The 25,543-nt window shown below is 36.7% G+C and overlaps 1 protein-coding gene and 1 long non-coding RNA gene across 19 annotated transcripts in view; one reads left to right on the forward strand and one right to left on the reverse strand.

The window, feature by feature from the left end:
• Positions 1-14,311, reverse strand: part of LOC121676787 — a 43,444-nt gene extending 29,133 nt beyond the window's left edge. For 5 of the 12 annotated variants that reach the window (XR_006020618.1, XR_006020612.1, XR_006020604.1 and 2 more), the window contains exons 1-3: positions 13,629-14,307; positions 3,834-3,969; positions 919-2,152 (exon numbers count right to left, since the gene is read on the reverse strand). This is a non-coding gene — a long non-coding RNA (uncharacterized LOC121676787). The other 7 variants (XR_006020615.1, XR_006020614.1, XR_006020603.1 and 4 more) reach the window with 6 other exon arrangements.
• Positions 1-25,543, forward strand: part of PCLO (piccolo presynaptic cytomatrix protein) — a 324,030-nt gene that overhangs the window by 293,502 nt on the left and 4,985 nt on the right. For all 7 annotated transcript variants that reach the window (XM_042053700.1, XM_042053693.1, XM_042053676.1 and 4 more), the window contains 2 exons: positions 22,633-22,767; positions 23,380-23,525. In XM_042053700.1, coding sequence (XP_041909634.1) covers positions 22,633-22,767; positions 23,380-23,525 — 281 coding nt within the window. The remainder of the gene's footprint in view (positions 1-22,632; positions 22,768-23,379; positions 23,526-25,543) is intronic.

Raw genomic sequence — 25,543 nt, forward strand, 5'->3', positions numbered from 1 at the left:
CTACCTTCTTGTATGCAAGTACAGTTCTATCAAGGAAGAAAGGTAGAGAGGCCATAACTTCCCCATAAATATTTCATTATTTTGGATACATGCCTTCTTACATTATAGGGGAAAAACCACTCTGAAATCACATCTACATCCAACTATAATATGACTAATAAGTTCCCTCTTTATTGGCAGAATCTACTGCCCTCAGGTTAGTTGTTCTGAATCAAATTCCAAAATTAAATATTTCAGTTTTCTTGTTGAACAAAGCTGAGTAATTTGTTTCAAGTACAATTTTCTGCCACTGACTAAAGATTCTAAATTGAAGACAGCTTGAAAATGGATATAACAGTAAGTGATGCAAATCCTGAGAGAAAGGACACACACAAACAACAAATACATTATTTTTTCCCTGCCCCTCTCTGGGATCAAATGAATTTGTGGATACATATTTAAAGCATTGACCAAAAGTAATAATTATTCCAATTTCTGCTATAATTATGAGCAGAAATTTCTTTCTTAGGGATACTATGTCTGTTATGATCATAGATCAAAGTGAAAAAAGAAATCAGATCTTTTTGGATGCATTTTGTGAATTTATCTGCATGATTATTTTTATGTTAATAATTCCAATTACACAGTAGCAGATATTTTCATAAAAAAGGTCCAAAAAATTTATCTGAGCAGATCTCCTAAAGAAATTAAAAGTTTTGATGAAGTTTTAACTGTTTATTTAAAAAAATCCCAGCAAAAATTAGGAAGGGATGCATAAAATTGACATCTTCCTTCATTTCCTAATGAATCATTTGAATAAATAACCTGATCTTTATAATGCAGTCACTTGTAATGACAAAATGAGATTTCCAATATTTTCTCAACTGACTGAAGTGCTTTAAGTCTTGTGTAAATACTTGTTTTATGGTACCAAGTTACCTTTGATAGTTAGCAGAGGAACTTAGAGGTTTCTGCATCATTTTGAAATTGGCACAAGTGGAAAAGACAGTGCTTCTATCTGGAAACTTTAGATAATTCACACTGTGCATTCTGTCCTTCCGTCTGTTCTGATGGTCTTTAAATATCTCTGGTGAAGGAGACTCCACACTCTCTCTGGGCAATCTGTTCCACTACTTGGTCACTGACAAAATAAAAAAGTTCTTCCTCGTATTCAGGTAGAACTTGTTGTGAATGAGTTTCTGCCCATTGCCCTTGTCCTGTTGCTTGGCACCACTGAACAGAGCTCAGCCCATCCTCTTGTCACCATCCCTTCAGATACCGATAGACATTGGCGAGGTCTCCTCTCAGTCATCTCTTCTCAAAGCTGGATAGGCCAAATTCTCTCAGCTTTTCCTCATAAGAGGAAATCATTTTTATAGCCCATTGACGGACCTGCTCCAGGAGCTCCATGTCTCTCTTGTACTGAGGAGCCCAGAACTGGACACAGCACAGCATATATGGCCTCACTAGGGCTGAATAGAGAGCAGGATCACCTTCCTTAACCTACTGGCAATGCTCTTCTGTTGGCCTACTTGGCACAAGGGCACATGGAAAGTACATGGAGAGCTTGTTGTCCACCAGGACAACCAGGTCCTTCTCTGCAGTGCTGCTTTCCAGCAGGTCTAACCTGTGCTCCTCCTCAGGGGCAGGACCCTGTATTTGCCTTTGTTGAATTGCAGAAGGTTCTTCTCTGCTCAACTCTCCAGCCTGTTGGGGTCCTTCTGAAGGGCTGCACAGTCCTCTGGGGTATGAGCCGCTTGTCTCAGCCTTGTGTCATCAGCAAACTTGCTGGGAGGCGTCTACCCCTCCATACAAGTCACTGATGAATAAGTTGAATAAGATTGGACCCAGTATCAAAACCCTTGTGGGATATCACTTGTTTCAGGTCTTCAACCAGACTCTGTGCCACTGATCAAAACCCTCTGAGCTCTGCTGTTCAGATGGTTCTCACTGTTCACTTGTCTAGCCTTCACTTACTGACTTGTCTACGAGGATATCATGGGAGATAGCATCAAAAGCCTTCCTGAACTCCAGTTAAACAACATTCCACTGATCTCCCCTCACCTATCCAGGCAGGTTTTGGAATTCCAGTGATGCTTGTGACAGGAGAGACTGCCTTCATTGAGTTAAAGGGAGTTTTGCCATAGGAATTCAGTATTGCCCCATTTGAGTTCTGCAATAAATTTTGAAATAAATTAATATATTCCATTGTATTGCACAGGAAACACTGCTTCACTACTATATGAGTTACAGAATATTTATACATGGTCATGACACACGTAGATGACATACACAAACAAATACATGTAGTGGGCTGGATGAATAATGTTTAACAGTTTAGATCAGGCTGTACTTCATTAAAGTCACTGAAATTTTGGCAGCCTAATATTGGCATGAGAGAAGAGGGATCACACAATAAGAAATTTTCCAGTACTATGAAAAATACAGGAGTGGTGCTGGAGAGTGCAGAAAAATTACATTTGAACCAGTTAGATGACTGAGCAACTAAAGTTCTGCAAATGATTCCTGAAGGTGGGAAATCTGTCCTCTCAGCAAACCTGAGCTAAGACTCGACAGCTTTTACTCTATTATTTAGACAAGCAACATTTTTGTCCTACTCTATAAGTGATCTTTAACTCCCCAGGTTATCACAGGATTGATTCACTGTGTTTACTTTAAATAAGCAGAACTATATTTCAGAAAATTGCTTATATAAATGTAAGGAATCCTTCATAACACAAACTTGTTGGAATTCAGATCACCTGTCTTGTATTCAGAGAAATACCCAAACTATGTAAATATTTTTGCTCCCCTAGTTGGTTTCTGTACTGATGCTAGTGGCATTTTTTGCATCTTTTTTTCTTTTTTTATTGCAGTTGAATTGTGAAAGTGAAGGTAGGATCTATGAACTATTTCAAATGGAAAATTTGTATAATATTACATGCTAGGATCAAAAGTGGTATCAGCAATTTGAAATTAACTTACATCACTCTAACTTCATAAACTTAACTTTGAGCCCAAGTATTTGGAGCTGATTGATTCAACAAGGAAATACTTTGTGCTGAGACAAGGTAGAGTGCTAGGATTAAGTCTACTTCAAAGATATATATGCTTATATTTGGACAAATGAACATATATGTGTACACATGTGTTAGGATCTGATTATCCAAAGATGCTTCTGCACAAATTAAGGTGCAAATGAAACCATATGCCAAAGTCAATAGTCCAAATTTTATTTAAGAGTAGATGTGTGGTAGGGAGGGCAGGGACAGAAGAAAGAGAGAGACATTAAGTAGAAATATAGTCACCACCACATGGGTCGCTGTGGCATCCTTCCTGTGCTTCTTCCTCTGGTCTTCTTGCTGGTGGGAGATCCTGGAGTGTTCTTCTGGATGTACCACTTTTATACCATCTAAGTCCCAGGTATCCACAGAACCTAGATGCTGTTCCCATAACTTGGTCTGGCATAAGGACTTACTTCGATTCTCACAGTTTGCTGGGGTGAGAAATTTTGTCCGGGTAGGTTACCCAGATCTGCCTCAACCTGGCGTCCTCTTACTGTTGCCTTCTGGGCTTATCACAAGTTCCCCCATCACAGCGGGGTTTTGTCCAGTTTAGGACTGGAATTAATGCCTTCCTGTTTGCCATCTGTGCCTGTTGTGGTGCCTTCTCTTAACAGCAACTTCCTTCTCTGACAGTGTCTTGAGATATTTCACTGCATTCTTTAAGTCCTGACAACGTGTGTGCATGTATATACAGATATTTGTGCACATATATAAATTACTGAATCTCACACATAGATATATACATGTAGATGTACACATATATTATGACTTAATAGTTTTTTGACATACCTGTTTGGAAATAAAAAACAAACTTATGTTCTGAATGAAATGCTTCATCTGTGTCTATGGGGTTCTTCATTATTCAAAATACCGCTTTTGTTTCATTAGCTTTTATAATCTGGAGAATGAACATCACTGTTTGTAACTGCAATGGATAACAAAAAAAGATAAGACCTGTGTTCCATAGTGGCTCTGATATAAAAAGAAAACAAATACTATTAATATTCAGTTTTACAATTGACTTTCACGTGTTCTACTAGTTTAATTATCTTCTTTATTATATACATTCACAATAATTTGATGATTAGTGATTTCACTGGAAATTTCTTTTGAATCTTAAATAGAGGATAAGGAGAATTACAATCTGATCTTTTAGATTTTGCAACCTGCTTAAGTAGTTTGGGCATTTCTTTGAGTAGTAGAAGTTTTATTTCAGTATCATACTCATTCTGTTTCTATATTAATTATCTAATTAAAAACTTAGAGTTTTGTCTATTATATAAAAAAATCTAATTCAATGTCTTATTACAGCTGGGACCTCTGAAATAGATAATGCAATGAGAAATTTTCTCATGGGAGTTATGGGAGGATCAGCCACTTAAAAATTTATAATCAGTGGAATGAAATAACCATTCTGAAGGTACAATTCATTTGACCTATTTTAGAGATCTATTTGCAAATAAGACAAACTACGTTCTAGAAGAGCAATCCCTCATATAAAGACACAGACGCTCAGGCAGATGAATCCTAGCAGCAGGGTCTATCTCCAACAGACGTTAGGTGACAGTCACTGTAAAATGTTACTCTAAATGCATCAAGAAGTAACTTTTAAGCACATTTAACTTTATTTGACAAAAATGCTAATTTGATTTGGTCTGCAGTTCTAAAATGGCTGCTGTGCTCAACACTAACTGCAATTACCATTTGGAGTGTTAAGTTCCATAATTATCTTGAACTAACAAGAAGCACAAGATGGTGTCAATTTGGGTTTTTTTTTTGTTTTATTTGTTAGAAAAGGCTCTAATTAGGGCATGAAAAATAGAATAGGGAGAAGTTTTGGGTTAACAGTTTACTCAGATACAACATAACCATTTTGAAATCATATATATATAACTATTATAGAGAACCGGGTTTATTTAATTAAAAATGAACACTAAAGCAGGTCAAAAATCGATCAGTTTTGTGCATCTTTAGACTGCAAATACTAATTCTATTTTAATTATATTTGTATAATTTAATATTTTCAGTTCTTCAAATTCAGTGTTTCTAACCAGATTGATGGGGCTTTTTTTGTTGTTTTTGTTTGTTTATTTGTGTGTTTTGGTTGGTTGTTTGATTGGTTGGTTTGTTGGCTTTTTAACAAGGCAAAAAGAATTTTCCAGGGTTAATGATCAATTTAGCAATAAAATAGGTTTCTATTTTGGTTCCTCTTGAGGAAAGCCCCACACTAGTCCTCTCTTTTCTCCACCTTTCAAGTATCACTGAAAAAAGTAAAAAAAAACCAGCCAACTCAACACTGTAGAGATGATAGAGAGCCTGTAGAATTCTTCCATAGATTCATTTATTGACACAAAACTCATTAGAAAGAAGTAGGAACACTCCCAATTCACTGTATCTTGAGTTCTGTAGATCTACAGTTACTGATTGTCTCCTAGTTGGTTTTGTCTCTCAGAAGAGTTGATGTCCTGTATTTGCTGAAAGAATTTCACCCACAAAAGATGTTAGCAGATAGCAGTTTCCCCTGTTGACCTGTGACAAGCCTGGCAAGAAGCTCTGGGTGCCTAAAGAGACCAGATATGCTCCTCTCTGAGTCCTCTGTCTCTGTGGAGATAGTGGGTTTATCCCTGTTCACTGTAGTTCACCAAGAAAAGAGTCATAGCAGACAGAGTTAACATCTGTTACAATCTCGAAGGAAAACTCACAACAGGAAACAGAAGTAGATCATAGTAAAATACAACACATAGAATTAGTAACTTCCTCCTCTTTTTAGTCAGTGTCCCCAGTATTTATCATCACTGACAGTTCAATATATCTAAGATTTGAACTGCAGTGTCATATAATTTTAGAATTAGGCTTTAGGACAGGCATGGAAATAAAATCAACAGTTCAGGAAACTTCACTGTCTAATTCAGTGGTTTCTTCAGGACTCAAAACTCATCAGTATTTAGACCTTTAGTTCACTTTTGGTTAATAGAGGGAAGACAAGGATGTTTCACCAGCTAGGAAGGTGGAAGATAAAGAACTCTGGGAGCTCTTAGAGGAACAAAGATAAAACTGTGGAGAAGAAGGAACAAAGGTGATGTGGGAACTAGTCAGAGGACATAAAATAATTCTAATGTTCCACACCATGGACCTGTTTGGAAGCACAGACTTTTAAAGTTTGGGGAGAGGGCAGCCCATGAGGAAATTTGGCATATGTCTGTCAAAACAAGAGTAAAGAAAAGCATAAATTTCATTCTTTAGTTTTTACTAGTAAAGAGTATCAAGGGATTGAAGTATCCTTGAGCTCTGAGGTGCTCCCAAGCTGTTACATTCCTTCTTTGATTTCAGCCTAAAAGCTGGGCCAAAGAGACAGAAGTCAACCTGCTCACTTCTTAGGACTGCCAAGCTGTCTATAGATAAACTCCACATTCAGTTGAGTCCAGCTCACTTCATGAACACTCATTCCCAGTGTTAGAAACCTCTGGGGTTCACAACCAATGTTCCATTTATTTAGAGCAAACCCAGCCATACACAATCAGACAGAAAGATGTATCTGATGCATCTGGGCTCCCCAGCTCCCTCCAGCTAAAAGGAGCAATGAGGAACTGGGCTTGCATTCATGTTACAGCGCTACTGACTTCTATCTCCTGCAGCAAAACTCTGGAATGGACTGGACTTGCTTTCATGCAGAAGTGCTAACTTGTTGATAGCACCACAGATATATTTAGAGCTCTTTTCCTGAGGCAGCTTTTCTTTATTGTTGACAGTAAAATGGATGTGCTATGAAAAGAGATTTTTGTTTTCAAACAGTTGGGGAATAATGCAAGGATCACCAAACAGATTCAATATTCTTTAGACTTCTTTAAAATGAGTAAAACTAAAAATATGCAATTGATGCCCAAAGCAATTTAAAAAATACTGAAAGTCCTGGCATTGGAGACAATGTCTTTTTCCCACAAAGCAATAGATTATTTTTTCATGCTCTCATGGCAAAATGTGCAGTGTCCACTCTGTTCTGGTCAACAGAACTTGGTTAAAACACTCTTCAAATCAGATTTTTTTCTGGGAAAGTCACTTGTACAATGAAAACAACAGTTTTTCTTTACTCAGTATTAATTTAGAATATGTCTTTGTGATCACTGTTATTTGCATACTGGGCTGCAAAATTAACTGTGCAGGGAGCAGGTCATAGGATGGGATTCTTGCCTTCCACTGGATGCTTGTGCGTATGAAGAAGATGAAGCCAGAGTCTTCTCAGAGCTCATCAGCCAGAAATAGGAAATAGACAACAATCTCAAGCTGAAGTAATGGAAATTCCAACTCACTAAAAGGGAAAATAAAAAGCAAACCAACCAACCCAACAAAAAAACACACAAAAAAATTTTGGTTTTCAAAACTCTCCCAACATGCTCTGTTCAGCATCACCTAATGTGGAAGTTAATCCTGTGAGTGTGAGGTAGGACTGGAGAGCTCCAGCAGTCCTTTGCTCTGTGAATCATCCCATCAGTTTACAATTGCTTCATAAAGCACACTTTAAAGCAGCATTATCCCTGTAAAATGTCATTTTTCCTTTCCCTCAACCTCATCTCACCCTTCATGGTGACATAAAGCGTGTGCTGATTCAGGTTAGGTGACTAACCCAAAATCAATACGCTGGGGTGGGGCAGGGAGGGGGTGAGGTTGCAGTGAGTAGGATCATTTCTGTCAGCCAGCTCACTAGGCAGCTGTACAAACATCCATAGCTACATGAGATAAAGCCAGGGACACTGTGTGGGAAGCAATAAGCAGGAGCATGGAGAGAGCTCTTTCAGCATCAGTGCCTGTTTATGACTTTTTAAGAATCAGTGATTAGTTACAGGTAACAACCTTTTCAGCTAGACTGGTGCTGAGGATGCTATAATTTTCTTTAAGGGAACATCTCATCAGGAAGAGTTTAAAGCAGCAATCTGCTTCAACTCTTTATTAAACACTCCATAGTATTTTTCATAACCACTGAGCCGGTTGAATTCCTCCCAGGTAAATAGGTTCTATTGCTTGAAGTTCCCTGCTGCAACTGCCTACAATTAAGTGTATTCTTTTCTTTCCTGACCACAAGACCTGCAATATCTGATCAAAGGCTTTGTAAATAAGGGGTTATTAAAAAAAAAAATCTTTGTTAACAGAAAAAAACCCAAGCCAAGTTGGTTTTTTTGCATATTCTTTGTCTGAGCAGAAGGATGATGGTTTTATGGTAAATCACTGAGGAAAACTCAGTAATTTTTTTTTTTTTGTCAGTGCCAGTTGCACCAGTTTTGTCTTTTGACAGCAGAGGAGTTAATTCTGCCTTTACTAGTGCCCGTTTTCAAAGCATAACAAACAGCTTTCAAAATCAGCACACTGCTCAGCAGGGTAGCAGACTTGCTTATGTTTCTTGAAGAATTCTTGGTAAAAAATGTTCCTTTGCTGCAGCTTATATTTCACATGGAAAAAGGAAATAAATTCAGCATGAAGCTTGAAAACTCCTTATTTTCTTGTCTCTTTATGCCTCTCTGAGATAGTTTAGAAAAGTAGTGAAGATTACCAATATACATTTAGCTGCAATTACTCTCTTTAACTGAAGTTGCCTGACCCTTCTGATTAGAAGAATTGCTTATAATTACTTATATTTTTGTGCAAATAATGATTGTAAACATATAATACAGACCACTCAAAAAACAGATGTACAAAAAGTACTGTATTCGATCCCAGACAACTTAGAATTTAAAAAGAAAAAAGGATACATTATGATTTTTGGTGCTGTCTGATGTTATCTTTCTATGCTTGTTAAGCCTCGGTTCCTTCTTAACTGAAAATAATGGTACTACCCTTTCTAAATTTTAGGGGTTTGCTCACTACCACTAGCATTATTATTATTAAGGGATAAAACCAAAAATTTTACAAAGAAGAAATAGTGCAAGCTGCTGAAAGTATTTATCACAAAAAATGTCTGAGATACAAATTTTGTCTTTTTTAATGTAAATTATGACTATTAATTGACAGCATGATGGACATATAATAAATTCTATTTAATGTAGAGGGTTGTTTATGTTGTTTTACTGAATTTCATTGTATGGATTTTATTTCAAAATTGGAAGTTGCGTGCCTTGCACAGGATAATTAGATGTCTTGTGAGCCATTTCAGTAGCAAGTTTGCAGTCTCCCACATCAGTACGATGTCCTTGGTCAGAATTATGGACTTAAAAGTCTGCATTATTTCCTGCAGCCTGTGTTGGGAGGGAAGAATGAAAATGTGCAGAGAAGTTAAATTGGTGCTCACCTGAATTACGATGTATACATACGCTTAAATTTCAGATGTGAAAATAGTAAAATCTATAGATTTGACCGGCAAATAAAGCTCCTCTGTCTTTGGAAGAGCTACCAATAGAGACCTTGTGACTTCAACACTGATTGGAACATAAATATACAGCACTGGGAGACTTGCAGTTCAGCAGTGGATCCACAAAGTTTTGCTTGCAAAACCTCCTACAAGGGGCCACTTCTGATATATGTGGTCAGGAAAGGGTAAAATTGTGCTGAAATAATTTCAAAAATAAAACATGGTCTTCAGTTCTTTGGCCATGAAATCCCGTATTTCACAATGATAATCACTACACAGAAATAATTAACACTACCACCAATCAATAAGTTCATTTAAATTCATATGAGTATAAATATGTGGTATTGTCCAAATATTATGGACAACTTGATCCCACTCTCAGGGAAGAAAACACAGGTCAATTTTACATGATTAATTCCGATATTGTACTTTGAATTTGAGAAAGTTGGCTCAGAGATTTTAGGAAGACATTTCCTTCCATCAGCAGATCTTTAGTGACTTTGTTAATGTTCCTGAGCTAATCTATATCTCTACCTCAATACTTGCATATTCAAATATTTCTGCTTTTATTTTTATGCTTATGTACTCAGTGATTTATTACTTTCATTGGGAACTCAGTAAAAAGCTGCTCAAGACACTAAATAATGCCAAAAGCAAATGAAAACTACTGACTAGTCTTCAAATCCTCTTTTTTTTCCTCAGTCCTCAATCATTTAATATTTTGCATGTCCTTTAATCAGTTGAAATTATTTCTGAGATTTTATACAGCTGTTAATATTTTTTCTGATCTGGAATTAAGAGACTCTTTTTCCTGACAGATGCAGAAACAATTTGTTGGGCATAAGGTTGCTCACAAATAACATTTAAGTTGCAACCTGACACTGGTTCTCCTATGTGATGAGGAAAGAGGAGCTTGATATGGTACTTTGCTGTTCTTCACAAGGTTCTCTCCAGTGGTGATGAGTGTCTCTCCTGGAGGGATATCTAACCATGGCCTGGCACCAGCTTGGCAAGTTGTTCTTCATGAACATTAACATAAGGGACAGTGTATTTTCTTGGGTTTTAGACAATTCCAAGCAGATATTTAGTGGTCATATTGTGTCTCTTTAGGGTTTCTAAAAAGGCAATGCTGTAGAGTTTTAAAATATTCTTTATGTCATCAAGACTCCTTTTGTGGTGACTCTTCGGGGGAAGGTAACTTTCTTCAGTGTTGCTGCCTGTTCTGAGCTTCCCCTGCCCAAGACACTTGCCTCTGCCATGTGCTCTGAACCCCTTTGTTCTAAGCGCAGGCAAAACCAAATGTAACTCAAACTCTTTAGCAGTGTCTGACTGGCCGGTCACCCTGGGTCCGCCCCCAGTCCGCCCCTTTCCCCTTCTCTGAATAAAAGAGACGATCGAGGGAAGCCCCGCCTCTCTTGACTCTGCTACCCTTCCTGCGAACATCTCTTGTGTCTGTTTCATTTGAAAGCTTCTAACTGCGGGAAATTGAGCGAGCAGAGAGCTGTATTCCTCCCTCTTTGCTTCTGCTGATGGCATTTGCTTTGCAGCTGATACAGGTACTGATTTTAGAGCTACTGAAATGCTGGATTGCCCGTGCTACCTCTCTGGGTTGCTCGAGGCTTTCTAAGGCATTGACCTACAAGTGCTAGCCGGTATAAAGCTGAAAGGATACCTCCCTCATTTGGCGCCCAACGTGCTATCTCTCTTCAGTTCACATAAACCTGAATTTAGGGTTTAATAAATCTGTATAACAGATTTTTATTCAATCTTCTCTCTTACACTATGAAAATCTCTGAGAATAAGTTCAAAATCCAGGAGAATATATGTTCTGTTTTCCTAAAATCTGTCTTCATTTTTAGTTTAAAACCCCCCCCCCCCCCGCACACCTTCTTACTTTCTATTCTAAATTGATTGAAACTGTAAAGCAAGCCTGTGCAATTCCTTCAGGTATTGGAATCATATTCATGGATGATGATCACAAATGCAATACTATACTTAGTGCAAATTAATAATGACTATACAACAGTAATATCTTGAGGTTTTCTTCATGTCCCAGGTATTTTACATTTCAAAACCCACCAGACAAGTTTTAACTCACATTATGCAAAGAATCTATGTTGCAGTTTCAGTTTGTGAGGTCTTGCAAAACCCTACTTTTAATTCCCATATGTAGGGCTTTAATTTTTAAATGTAAATTATGAGCAAGACGTCAACAGTTGTCTTCCAAAGAGCAGTACTAAATCTCAGAGATTGTTGAAAAAATCATGAGTGTCGGCCTCAGTGCATAAAATCTTTGAAGCATTAACTCTCAAAACAAGAGACTAAACTTTTTCAGTTGCCAGAAAGTAAATCTACAGGAGATGTCAGAGCATTAGCTCACTATGAGATACTCCTTTGTATTCATTATTGAAAAGATTCAGCTAATTATAAAAGTTCTACTGCATCCATACTGCCCAGGAGCAGAAAAGGATTTTCAATTAGTTATAAAATGGTTGAGTTTCTTTTTATCCACAGATAGATGGTATATGTTTCAGTGACTTCAGAAAATGTAGGGGAGGGGGGAAGTTTCTAAGACAGACAGATTTAAACACCAACATATGTGTGTTTTCTTATTCACCTTTTCTGGTGCACACCATTTTGAGAAAACATTCATCAGAAAAGTTTTCCAGTTGCAGGTGGAATTGATGTCAAATCCAGGTGAAGGCCAAGAAATCATAGTCTCAAATCCCCTCATTTGGGCATTCTCAGATTCCAAAACAGGAGATTGAGTACCTCTTTTCTGTGTGGCACCAGGGAGAGGTGCCAGCATCAGTCTCTGACTATTTTTTCCTCTAAAAAGTCCTGTATAAATATTTTAGGTGATCATATTGCAAATGTTCAGTCTTGCACTATAAATTTCTCCTTGCATCTCTGCTACCAATCTATCATATTCTTCCATGACTGTATATTAGGCCCTTCTGTCCTAATAAAATCCATAATTCTCAGCTCACCTTTCTTTGTGAAAGGACTTCTACTACCTCTCCCATTCCCCATGGAAGTTCAGAGAACTCAGAAACTCAGAAACATTTTTGGCATTTTCATCCCTACAGAAGATTGCCACTTATTCTGTAGCATCATTTTGTCCACCTGGAACAGGATTTAAATTTTGACCTTTGCCATTTTTTTTTTGTGTTACATATAATTCCACTTACTTAACTTGTTTCTTACCAGTTCATAAACACTCTAAATAGGAACACATTTTCCCTTTCTCTTTTTCTTTCCCTTATTTCAGTCTTCATCACAAATCTCTGAGTGGATTTGCATAAGTGCTGTACTGTCCCTGTACCTTTTCTTCTGCTCTAGGTTTTTATATAATATTTCTTATTCAAACATATCTCTGTGGAGTTTAGCCATACACATCAGTTCAACAGTGCAATGAAATACCAACTTTAGGATATGTCTGTTATAGCAGCTTGAGGGAATCAGCATTGCATGAAATAAAGAATAATGGCACTGCTGAGTGCTGAATGACAGGGAAAATGTAAAGTATGCATTCCAATGAAAAGCAGGTACATTAGTCTATAAAGATTTCTGGTGGAAGGTTAAAAACTTTAAAAAAAAAAAAAGAGCATTTAACAGAAGACTCTGGGCAGGAGCTGAAAGGTAAATTGATATTTCTTCAGACTGGTAACTTTAGGAACCATGTCCACATTACTGTAAGATGCTTTCAGGCATCAGTCCTCCACGGACTGTAGAACTTTGAATTCTGCATAATACTATGGAATACTCTGCAGAAGATTTCTGTTCATCCCTCCTGAGCAAAATTTGGATTAAAAGGTTTTTTTAGTGTTGACTGAGCTGATTCCATATTTATCCTGATTAATGGAAAGGATCATCCTCCATTGCTCTGTTGGACAGATTATACAGGTAGTAGAATCCCAGTAGTGATTACAAGTATTCATTTTTATGCTAAAATTTCCTAGGTTCTCTACAGCCAGCCCCAAAATACTCTGATGGTCCTGGAAGACAGATTTGGTTTTCTTTCATACATTAGTCACAATGAGCTTTGTTAGAATTATCACAGGTCTTAATGTCACACAGAATAGACAATGTCTCATACTCTTACACTTTGTAGTCCTATTAGCAGCAATAATTTCAGTAATCATTCTTATTTAATGAGAGAGAAATAGCATCTCAACAGTGGGCTGTTACCACTGTGCCAGGTAACGCAACTACGCAAAAGAAAATCTATTAATATAAGAGCATACCTGTCTTCCACATGAACAGTCAGTGCAGAAGCTTTTGCTCTGGTACCCAAGCTGTGCAGCACACACGGCTGTGCTCTCCAGTGTGTAGCTCCAGGGAGGTATGAGCAAGACTTTAAGCATATTTCACTGAAAGTGCCTCAGAGCTGCAGTATAAATCTGAGGGGGAATCTGGAAATCATGATGTGAGGAGTGAATAGGCACGTTCTTACCAAAAATTTTCATTTCCAGCTATCATGATAGTGTGCCTACTAGGTTTATAGCACAAAGGAGTGCTAACATATTGTGTTAGCTTGGGTATGTGTATGGACGTATTTGTGTATACAAATGCCATCTTCCACCTCCTTATCAAAGAAAGCCTTATAGAGTTGCATATGCCACCATGTGTTAAGTAATTTTTTTGTGGGCTATAAACGACTTGGCCAAGCTGTGAAATGAAACAGCTTGTTCCACTGCACTAACAGTGCAGGCTCAGTGCTTATTGTCTGTGCAGCAAATGTTCGGTGAGTCACTCTCTAAACGAAGCCACATCATATGTGGTTCTTACACCAAGTCCTATTCACTGTGTATGCATCCTTGTGATAGGACAGCTTTATGACAAAGGGAAAATATCAAAATATACTATTATTTTCACTGTTAAGTCAGAAAATAGTGGTACTTTTTTCAGTTTCATTACCAGTTTTAAAAACTTTAGCCTGTCTAGTAAAACTAAGCCTTTATTAGATATGTAGGTAACATCTACCCCTGAAATTAGAATTTTACCCTTTAACTGCTTTTCTATTTATCTTTCTATTGATATAAATTCTCTAAATACCTGCATCTAATTTTATCCATCTACCTCTGAAGTTTAATTTGCTTTTTTGCTTTCACTATGTCCAAAACACTAAAAGGAAAGAAAAATCACTACTTAAACAGCCTTCTGCCAAAGCAAATAGGGAAGTTCCTAGGTGTTTCTGTTACGCAACATATTCTTGGGTTTACATTGAAATGTAATATGGTTTTGCTTCTTCCTGACCCACAAGTTCAGCAGACATTATATAAATAAACTTTGTTTTTATGTCACTCTGCTCACTTCTGAGTTGTCAGCAGGCTTCCTTACAGAAAAATACTTTTTGGAAACGCAATCTGCAAGTACTTTGATTTCATTGCTTTTATTTTTAGCTGTTGTTTTTAGGATATACATTGTTCTTACAACATTTTCTAAGCACTTTGTGCATTTTAATTTAGGTCGGTGAATGTTTGTTTACATCCCAAGTAAACAAAACCCCAAGTAAAATATTCTCTTCAAATTATTTGTGTCTCTTTGGATTCCCATAAGTAAATACAATAAATGCAAAACCTACTTGGTAATCTAGTTTTCCCCTTCTGATATTGTGCTACATAAGACTTCTGAATTATATTTATAATTATTTGATCCTCTTTATTATATCTTTATGGACATTTTCTATTATCTCTTGCTACCATGCATGGGAGTAATTTTTCTCCCTTTAAAGTGCTTTTATTATTTCCATTATACTTTCAACATATTGTAACGTAAGCCAAATGGACTTTAATCTATTTCCTATGATTTCTAGTGTTTCAAGCCAGAATGTCTAATTTCTCAAAATCAAGTGGACACAAAGAATAAATAAAATCTGTTGTGATATTCACATCTTTGTATTTATATTCAGAGTGAGAAGGTGTAAAATTTTTCATTATTTCAACACAGAAAGTGAAGGCTGGCTCAGAAGGGATTTTGTCATTTCAGACTATACTGTCAAACTCTCAAAAACTTGCATATCAAAACTAAAAAGTACATTTAAAATGTCTTTACCATGAGAGAGGGAAAGTAGCTTAAAATCTGTCATCTTTTAAATGAGAACCCACGCAAATCTAGCAAAGTCCTCCCTGGTTTTGTATAGGTGAGACCCATTTTGTGTTCTCATACTGACATGGAAAAAAAGTGCAGACTCAGTTGTCCTACTTTAAAAAAATATTTATGCTGTGTTTCAAAAAGATTATTGTAGCATTGTGCAAATACTTTACTGAATTGTGGGTATGTCAAATTCAGACTTTAACATGAAGTTTGCAAATTATTTCTTCCTTTAGCAACACATTTTCTCCTTAGTAAAGCTGCTGTAGAATAAACTTAAATAATCAAGATTCAGGTTGCTCTATATGTATGATATTAGTTTTCTTCTTCTCCTTGTATGAACTGTCTATACAAAAAGCCAGGGCAAAATGTGCCTTTCATCATCAAAATTTCAGATGTGCTGTGGCAAGCCATCTTTTATGCAGCTGAATCTGCAGCGTCTGATATGCCTCATTATGTAAGATGCTAAAATTGTGAAGACTATGAATATATATTTAGACTTGGGCAGTGATTTATGGTGAGGATGAAAGGGAACAAAGGTGGTTGAAGAGAGTTTTTCCTTCTGAGACTGCACAGTTCCCCTTTCAGATCTAGGCTGCACCTATCTTTGAAGTTTGATTAAAATCACAAGAATAATTTCAACCATCGTTTTAGCTTTCTCTCAATAAAGTTATGGAAAAATATGGAGCTGTAAATTTTAATTTTGGTACTTTTAGCCTAGTTTCATTGTTTAAAAATCCATTTTCTAAATGGAAGCCATTAACTCGCCTCTCAACTATCACTGAAAAAAAGGCAGGCACCTCCACAGGCATTTATCCATCCAAAAACCAAAAGCTTAAGGAGGTGTTATCGCTATTGCCTAGAACATTTAGGGAGTTTGCATTAGACATAAACACTTGCTTATGATTAACCCTGTCATTAGTTTGTCATTCTAAATCAGAGTTAGCATTTGGGGAAATCTGGTATTTGAAGGAATTGCAGAGAAGATATTGATAGCATTATCAGTTTAGAACCTAAGAATTCCCTTCCACAGAAGTGGAAGATATAAATAAGAGATAATCTAGTAGGATGTACTAAGAGTTATTTGTATGAATATCTTGACTTCCCTCACCTCATTTTTATTCTCTCTCTGCCTACTACCAGTCACATGCACACAGGTATTCTGTGTTCATCTTCATAGTTGAAATCAACCTGTGGAGTAATCTATGATCACCTAAATTTGGTCTCATTATTTTCCCTCCATTTATAATCCGAATATCTCTATGGTACAGGGACAAGTCTTGCTAGAATACTGAAGAAAAAATATTACTGGAGAAAGCTCTGATCTCCTATACTGTCCTTTAGGTCACTGGTTTGGGCAACTTCTGATACTAGTGAAACTCTTTCCTCAGATTCACCTCCTCTAACACTATTCCTTCATTATACTCTTCCCACCGCCTCATGAACCTACAACATTTTAGAAAGTCACACAACAGAAATAAAGCTGACTGAAACTGGATTGGTACAAGTACATGCCTTTATTTTTCATATTTGAGCATATTGTGAAGTATCAGTGTTATTTTCCCACACAGCACATTACTTCAGATCAAGTGTTTTTACATATGGTGTCAATGTACAGTTAAAATTGGGGGTTTTTTGGTGGGGTTTTTTGTTCCTTTGTTTGTTTTGTTTTGTGTTTTTCTTTCAAAAAGATGAATAATACCTCTGAAAGGGAGGCACACACAGAATGACCAATAAATGGAACAGAGTTTTTGTGGGAAATATTCCACACCTCAAAATCTCAAGAGGCAAAAGACTTTCTCTGTTTTCAAAATACATTCTGTACAACAATTTTGTTTCATCTTAAAATAAGGATTTGGGGCATGCAGGCTAAAGTTCTGTTCCTCTCCCCCATCACACAATTGTGCATCACATCCAAGGAGACTGGGAGATATTAATGAAAGACCTTCTTAGCTCATCTCCTAATATTTAATCTGTTCTCAGCAGTCCACAATACAAGGTAAGGAGAGGGAAGCAAAAAAGAGAGCAGCTCCTTTGGTTCCTGTCTGCTCCCACCACAGAGCATCCCTGTGTCCCAGAGGGAGCCATTTATCAGGAGTGGAACAGAGTTTGCCATCTCAGAGGAGAATGGCTTCCTGCACAGTGTCCCAACCTGTGTCAGGTAAGGGACAGAGTAAATAATAATAACACTGAGTCCTTCTTTTATAACACCACCTAGCCTTTCCATAGGCAGATTAGAGGAAAGAACACATACTAGGGACCCTTAGCATCTGCAGTTCCTCTTCAGAGCAGAGGTAAATAAATACAACCTTTCTCTGAGCTTCATTTTGTCCCATGAGCTGTTGATTGCACTGTGAGGAGCAAACTGAGTATCCAGTTGCAGGAGCAGCAACAAATCTCAGAACATGAATATATTCAACCTCATATTTATTGAGACAGATCCACGGTAGTAATCCCAACATCTATTTAAAGCACTGTGAGACTGGAGGAAGTGGTAGTTAAAACTGTATTAGATGCCTGATTTTTTTCTTACTGTAGAAAAAATTAATATAAAACCAGCCTGCAAGAGAAAACTGGCAATTTTCATGGAGAAAGCAATATGTATGCAAAAGGTAAAACACAAAAAGAAGGAAATTTAAAAAAAAAAACATAAGGACAGAAAAATTTGGAGCCTGTAAACCTTGGGAAGCATTGTTTATGAAGATTATTCATTATTTTGCAGCAACTTTGTCAGTAGCTCATGCCCCAGCAAGAGGATGAAAGACATCATGAATACAGACAGCTGGTACTGCAAGTAACTTGTGTGATGGTAAAAGAAAAAAAAATATAAAAAATAAAGGAGAGAGAAAGATATGCTTAAAAAAAGATTGGAAGGTTTTGGCTACATTTTAACTCCTTGATATATGTACTTTTAAAATTATACTGAATACTTTTGCTTTACTTTCAGTTGGAGTTTGCTTAGCTCTAATACTGAAATATATATGCTATATATATATATTTGTCTGAAGCACAGCTGTCTGCTGGACAATGAATTTCTGATTCTTAAAATAGTGTTAAAGGAATCCACCAGAAACATATTTCTTGCTACAACAGCACTGTGTTAGACAGAAAATTATGTCTGTATGAGTTTCATGGGTTACTGTGGAGACATTCTTGACTGTGGCAAAGTCTTCTTCAGCCTTCCTAAGACTTTCTGTTTTCCCCTAGGATCACACACCAAAGTCCTGTCTATGTTTACACAATCAAAGTCTCTGTCTTCACAGAAAACCCAATCACAAATACTAAATCCAAACAACTCTAAGAGAAGTAGATGTTATTAACTCCACCTCTGAGAGATGAAATCTAAGATCACAGGAAGCTACTAGGGAACATGTGTCTTGTGACAGAACCCATGTTTTTGTGTTCTCTTTAATCATGCCCCATATTTTTAAAGTGGTAACCTTTTCCTTTTTTGAATCAAGTTATCAAGATTTGGATTGGAATCTCAGATTGCTTAGATTTTATGACATGGTGCTATATATTCTAACTCTCTAAATATTACAAGCACATCCTAATATAGCTGAATACAAGATTTTGTTTAATTAAGAAATAGAGCTACATAGGAGTATTTGAGTAGCTTGATTCTGGAATATATTATTTCTCATTACACCATGTTAGAAATAATTATCCAAGTCCAAGTAATTAGATATCTATGAGACAAACAGTAGTGAAGTACATCAAAACAATTCCTTTATTCTACCAATAAACACTGTACAGAGCCCTCAGGGGCACATTAATTTAATCTCTCTGTGTATCAAAACAGATAAAGACCTAAGGAAATTATGCATCTCTTCAGTAGGCCAATGTCACTGGAAGCTGTTTAGAAGGACCTTCCTCTGATATAAAGTCTTTCACCATAAAGTGTGTGACTCCTGAAGCTCCAGAAGAGCATTTCCTACTACTTTTTAAACAATAATTTAATCTATAAACTTCATTTGGAAAGAAAAATGCTGGGAAATATTTGTTAATATTTTTTCCCCTTGTATTTTATGTTTAATTCCACTGCTTCAGCACCCCCCAGTCGCTCCTCTGGATCAGAAAAGCCCATACCAATTTATACACAATCATGAAATAAAATGTCAGTTTATATATTTTCCTGATTCTGTTTTCTGGCCATCTGGCATCCATTCAGGAAATTACTCAAGTATGATGCTTATCAAGTAGCAGCATTTAGATATCTCATATTTAAATTTCCATGTTTAACCTACTCATGCATTATCCATCTATGTGAAAAGACATAGTCAACCTCAGAAAGCAATTCAACTTATTCTAAGATAAAAGTGCTAATTATCTCAGAACTTTACATTTAGACAATTGAACTGAATAAAATGCCTGCCATTCTCCAGTGAGATTTACTTGCTCATTTAATGCATTGCTGAATTAACCTTGATAACACGGAATGATGGAGGCAACTACTTACTTTTGTCTTGGGTAATTCTGTTTGACAGCAGGCATCTGATTAAAAGGGAATGGGAGCACAATCCATGCTTATCAATCTCTGGAACTGACAACAACAATGAAGATGACACATCCTGTGATTTAGAGCTGCAGTTAATTAACCTTTTACAATGCAGAGTGTGACAGTCCCACAAGAATAACAGCTTTGGTGTTGCCACCACCACAGCAAATTTAAACTCCTTGACTTCTCAAATACCTTTTAGCAGTTTAGTTAATAACCACCATCTTTTAATTGTTAATGAATTATTAATAAATATGGTCCCCCAAAAAGAGGTGTGCAGTCCTGAAATAAACCACGGATGTATTTAAACATATGTATAGATATAGATATATTTAAGAATTGGTTGCCTAGAGTTGGCATGTTGCAAAAATGAACACAATGATTCTGTGCTTGACTGTGTTCCTCCTGTGGTGTATCAGTAAGTGTGGATTTGATATATATGAAACAGGTAAAATATCACACTACTTCAGCTTAAATATTTCTTATCCTTTTCAATTTTTACTCTAGCATATGGCTGTAGTGATGCCATGAAGATTTTTTGCCTTTTCTTTTATACCCCTGTTATACCTTTTTACAACTTCTGTATTCTTAGTGCTTTTTTGCCTTCATTCTTGTACTTGTTTGTTCAGCAAGGAGACCAAACATTTTAGAAGCTTCGTAGCTAGGGATCAGTGTGCCCCAGACCCCAAGGTCCTCTCCAGAACACATTCTGTAAACTAAGAACCATCCAGGGGAAGGTTCCTCAGGGAGGGGGGGCTCATTCAAGCCTCTCATTGGGGAATTTTTGATAGATATGCTAATTAGTAAAACCTATAATATTATACCAGATCTTTTGAGGGTGTGCATTGCGGTGCATTCAACATGGATGTAATGCACCTAAGGATCCCTAAAATAAATACCAAGGTAAAATCCCTTTTTCCTTTCTAACCATGTTTGACTGTTCATTTTAAGACCAGGAAAAGGCATCAGTTGAATGTCTTGTTTTCACTCTTTGTTTCCTGAGCTAAATTAGTAATTTTTTTTAGTGCTTTGCTATATGGTTTCCTGCCACTGTGATAATCCTGTTTTGCACCTCTTTCATCTGAAAATAATTTTTATTGAGAGAAATGTTACTGCTCAAGTTAAAAATTATTTTTCACTTCCTTGGGAAACCCTATTAGTACTTTCTTAAAAAGATATGCAATATCGCTTTTTCAGAGTTGTATTGTAGAATTTATCATCATCCAATGTACCAAAATACCTGCAATCAGTTCCATTCTCACATCACTTATGACTGATGTTTTCTAAACTTATATAAGAACACAAAAGGTTGTGATTGGTTGCTGTATATTTTTATTTATTCCTATCAATGCAAACCCTGGGGTTATCCAATCCCATGACACCCTGAGGAAGTTTATTTCTCTCACACCAAAGAACATTCGTGGCCAGCTCAGACCACTGTGAACTCTGTGAATTGACAACTGTGAAAAAGAAGCTGTCATTTTTAGAGGGAGTTATTCAAATTTGGTTATACATTTGTGATACAGGAAGTAATCTCCACATGCCACTTGGCAACTTAATACTAAATCGAGAACCTTCTCCAGATGTATCATAATTGTTTACTTTCTGCAGAATTGCTTTGCACCTTAAAACATCTTGGCACAAGCTTCTAGAATTGCCAGTAGTGTTAAAGCCTGCTGGCACCAGAAACTAGGTAATAAAGAATCCCAGGGGCTTTATGGTTTGTTTTCTTTTGAACTAATGTCTAAAGAGAAGAGGAAGGTGAATTCATAGTTTCAGTAGCAGGACAATAGATAGAGAAGCACAACTGCACTGCAAGATGATGTTAGTATAGAGAGAATTGAGTTGAGGATGCTCTGCTCCCACCACCATATGCATTTAGAAGATGTAGCCATGCTCCGCTCTGCCTGGCTTCTGTAAAGGCTTGCGGGAGGACAGGCAGAGAAAAGGCAAAATAGCTTTGTCTACATTTCCTTCTGTGCCTTCTCTCCATCTATGAACTGATTTAGAGCGAAATCCATAAAATGTGGAAATAATGGGCCAGTATTTCTGCCCACATAAGTAGGGAAATTACCTTTACTTTTAAAGGTCGCTGTAAGCACTTCCCTTTAAACTCTGTGAATGATATTGCTCCATGTATGTAGGAAGGTGAAATGAAATGCTGACTTCACCAGACTTACTTTATTGCCTTTGAATATCTTACTTTTAACACTCTAATTAATGTTCTCTTTCTTCTTTTCTTACTTTTTTTTTTTTTTAACGAGATAACTTCAGAATCTTGTAGCAAATGTTTCTGAAAAGGTGAATTGCAGTGACCGTTATGTGACTTGTAATGACTCCCAGAAAAATTTCTATTCTTGGGAAAAAAGCTCCACTGAGGCAAATGCATTCTGAAGCATATAATCTAGTTATACAAGTGTACTGCATGTACCTACCATTTGCTCATCCAAACTGTATATTATCCTTACACTCTTGACTAAAAACTATAAGCTGTAAGTATAGCTATAATAAGGGGGGAAAAAAGCAAAAGCAAACCCCAAACTAAAAAAAAAACAAAACGAAAAAAAACCAGCAGAAAATTTTACTTCTCTCCAAGTCAAAAAGATGCATTCCATTTCCTTTTACATTAATGAGGGTTGCTTTTTCTGCTTTTCCAGGTAAAACACAGGTCATGGGTGAAATCAAGATTGCATTAAAGAAGGAAATGAAGACAGATGGAGAACAGCTGATAGTAGAAATCCTTCAGTGCAGAAATATCACATACAAATTTAAATCTCCAGATCATCTACCAGGTATCACTAAGAAAACAGCTTCATGATACTTTGAAAACATTAAGAGGTTGCATCTTAAGTCATTTAACATCCTCACTAAAATGGAAAAGAAAATTGCTTCTTAGCCAGGATGACATATTCTACAGGATTCTTTTTGAAGTGCTTCTTTTCTCCTATGAGCAACTTTAATGAAAGTAAAAACATTTTGAGAAGCAAATTAACTCTCAGAAGTTAATCCTCTTTTTAATTTACTTCTTATTTTTAAAAATTAATCTACTTTTAATTTTAGTAAAAATTATAAATCCCTAGGTTATCAAAGAACAGGTATAACTAGTAAAGTATTGTATTTTTATGAAAAAGCTTTTTGAAAACTAAAATCTCATGCTTACAATGGTATTTTCATACATCGATGAAGACATCAAGGTATTTGTTCTTTCAATAACAGCATTATAAACAAAAAGTAATTCTCTTGGATTTAGTGGGGTGGGTCCATTTCTACACCATGTGAACAAGAACAGAGTATGACTTTGTAAATTGTCATTTTTTCACAAAAAATCCCCTCTGTTGAAATCATTAAGAACAATGATTATTTAAAAGCTTCTGTATTTAACACATTGAACTATTCTTCCCCAGACCTGTATGTGAAGCTGTATGTTGTCAATATCTCTACCCAAAAGAGAGTAATTAAGAAGAAAACCAGGGTATGCAGGCATGACCGAGAGCCTTCATTCAATGAAACATTTAGATTTAGCTTGAGTCCTGCTGGGCATTCTCTTCAGGTAATTCTGCATTTTATTAAATCCTAATTTTGGATGTTGTCTGTGTTGGGCTATGGGCATTTGAGCTCGATCTTCTACCCCAGTTGTTTGCTGAAAAGAGAAAACTACAAAGAAAGTAACACAGTTATATAATAATGGAAATATCAGGCTAGAGGAGACATTAAAAGATGGATTACTCCGTCACACCACACAGAGGAGGGGTATTTATAGATCAGGCCTGAAAATTTTAGGCGTGATCTGTTCTTAAAATCCCCCAGAGAACAGAGTTATACATGCCTTCCAAGAATAATTTTCTATGTATTTAGAAACTTCAGTGCAATATCAAAATTAAATAGATCATATTTTTAAATTAAGCTCACTTATCCTTAAGTATCCTCACTAAGTACAGAGGAAAACTGATCCACTTTCTTTTTAATTAAGAAAAAAAGGTTTTATATTGAAAGGCTATCTTATATCTTCTCTCTACTTTTCAAGGCTAAGTCAACCAAATTTCTTTGATATGTCCTTTTGCCTAAATGCCTAAACATCTTATCATTCTGTCCAGTTCTCCAACTTCTTTAAAAGTTGTGGTACCTAGAATTTGATACAATAATCATAATCTCAGACACTGAGAATTATTGATTATGCCAAGGCTGATATTCTCTGGTACATTTGCAATGGAGTTGACTTTTTGTCAGTCTGTTATACATCAAATGATGCATGGAACTGGTTCAGGAATAGTCCCTCTCCTGTGTTTTACTTGCTTCGACAGATTTGGTCATATGGCCAGACTTGTGGATTTTTGGACAGGTTGGATTCAGTTTTCCTACTTAAATTTATTTTCACATTAGGAGATAACAAGTGTAAGCCATATATTCAGGCTCTCTCCAGTCAGTGGAGGGAAACAATTCAAGGGCTATCTGCAGGCCAACCTTAAAATTAAGTGGAAGACATTGTTGGGCATATCAGCACTTTACATACCTTTAAATCTGTCAGAGCAGCCTGAATAAGACAGCTGCATTTTGGTGACTAAAGTTAGTCTGGATTACCTAAGTGTCTACATTAGGCTTATTGCCTGTGTCAGTAATATCACAGTCAAAATGGATGTTACTTCAAAAACAAGACACCCAAAAATAGATAGTGTTTTTCCTGGTTTAAGGTGTCCTAACATCTTATTGTTTTGATAGACTCAACAAAAGGCTGTTTAAGGGTTACATTTTCTGGGGAAAGCCAAAGTGGTCAATAAAGTCTTGCCAAAGTTTAAGAGCTCCTGTAAAAAATTTGCTTCCAGTGGTGGTTTGAAGAGGAAACCATATAGGGTAGGCCAGTAAAGAATTCACAGAATCCTACAGATAAATAATCCATCAAGTTTTTAGGAGGGAGATAGTGAGGGACATATCCATAGGAACAGTTAGCCTGAGACTTGACAACATTTCCCCTGGAACTCTGTCACATAAAGAGGAGACTTAGGGGAGTCCTCATTGTGTTCTTCAACACCTTCCTGAGGGGAAGCAGAAGGGCAGGCACTGATCTGTTCACTGTTGTCACCAGTGACAGAACTGAGGCAATGGCGTGAGGCTGAGTAAGGGGAGGTTTAGGTTGGATATCAGGAGAAAGTTTTTCACCCAGGGGGTGGTTGGACTCTGGAAGAGGCTCCCCAGGAAGTGATTACAGCACCAAGCCTGACGGAGTTCAAGAAACATTTGGACAACGCTCTCAGGCACACAATGTGATTCTTGGGGTATCCTTCCCAGGGCCAGGAGTTTGACTTTATGATCCTGACTTATGTCTTTAAAATCAGCATATTCTATGATTCTATGATTCTATGATTCTATGATTCTATGATTCTATGATTCTATGATATGTGCCGATGCTGCACACCAGAGCTAAGAAAGAGAATGAAAGCTGTAAAAGTATCCTGTAAAAGTATCAAGGAGCAAGTTTAAAACAAAGGAAAAGTGTTTCTGCTTCATGAAAATTGGATTTTGAGCTGTCAAATGGATTGCCTTTATATATTGTGAGTGCTAAATTTTTTCATA

The sequence above is a fragment of the Corvus kubaryi genome, unplaced genomic scaffold (assembly GCF_017639235.1).
Source record: "Corvus kubaryi isolate FWS band 111438036 unplaced genomic scaffold, C.kubaryi_AGA036_p1.0 135, whole genome shotgun sequence".
Taxonomy (NCBI): Eukaryota; Metazoa; Chordata; class Aves; order Passeriformes; family Corvidae; genus Corvus; species Corvus kubaryi.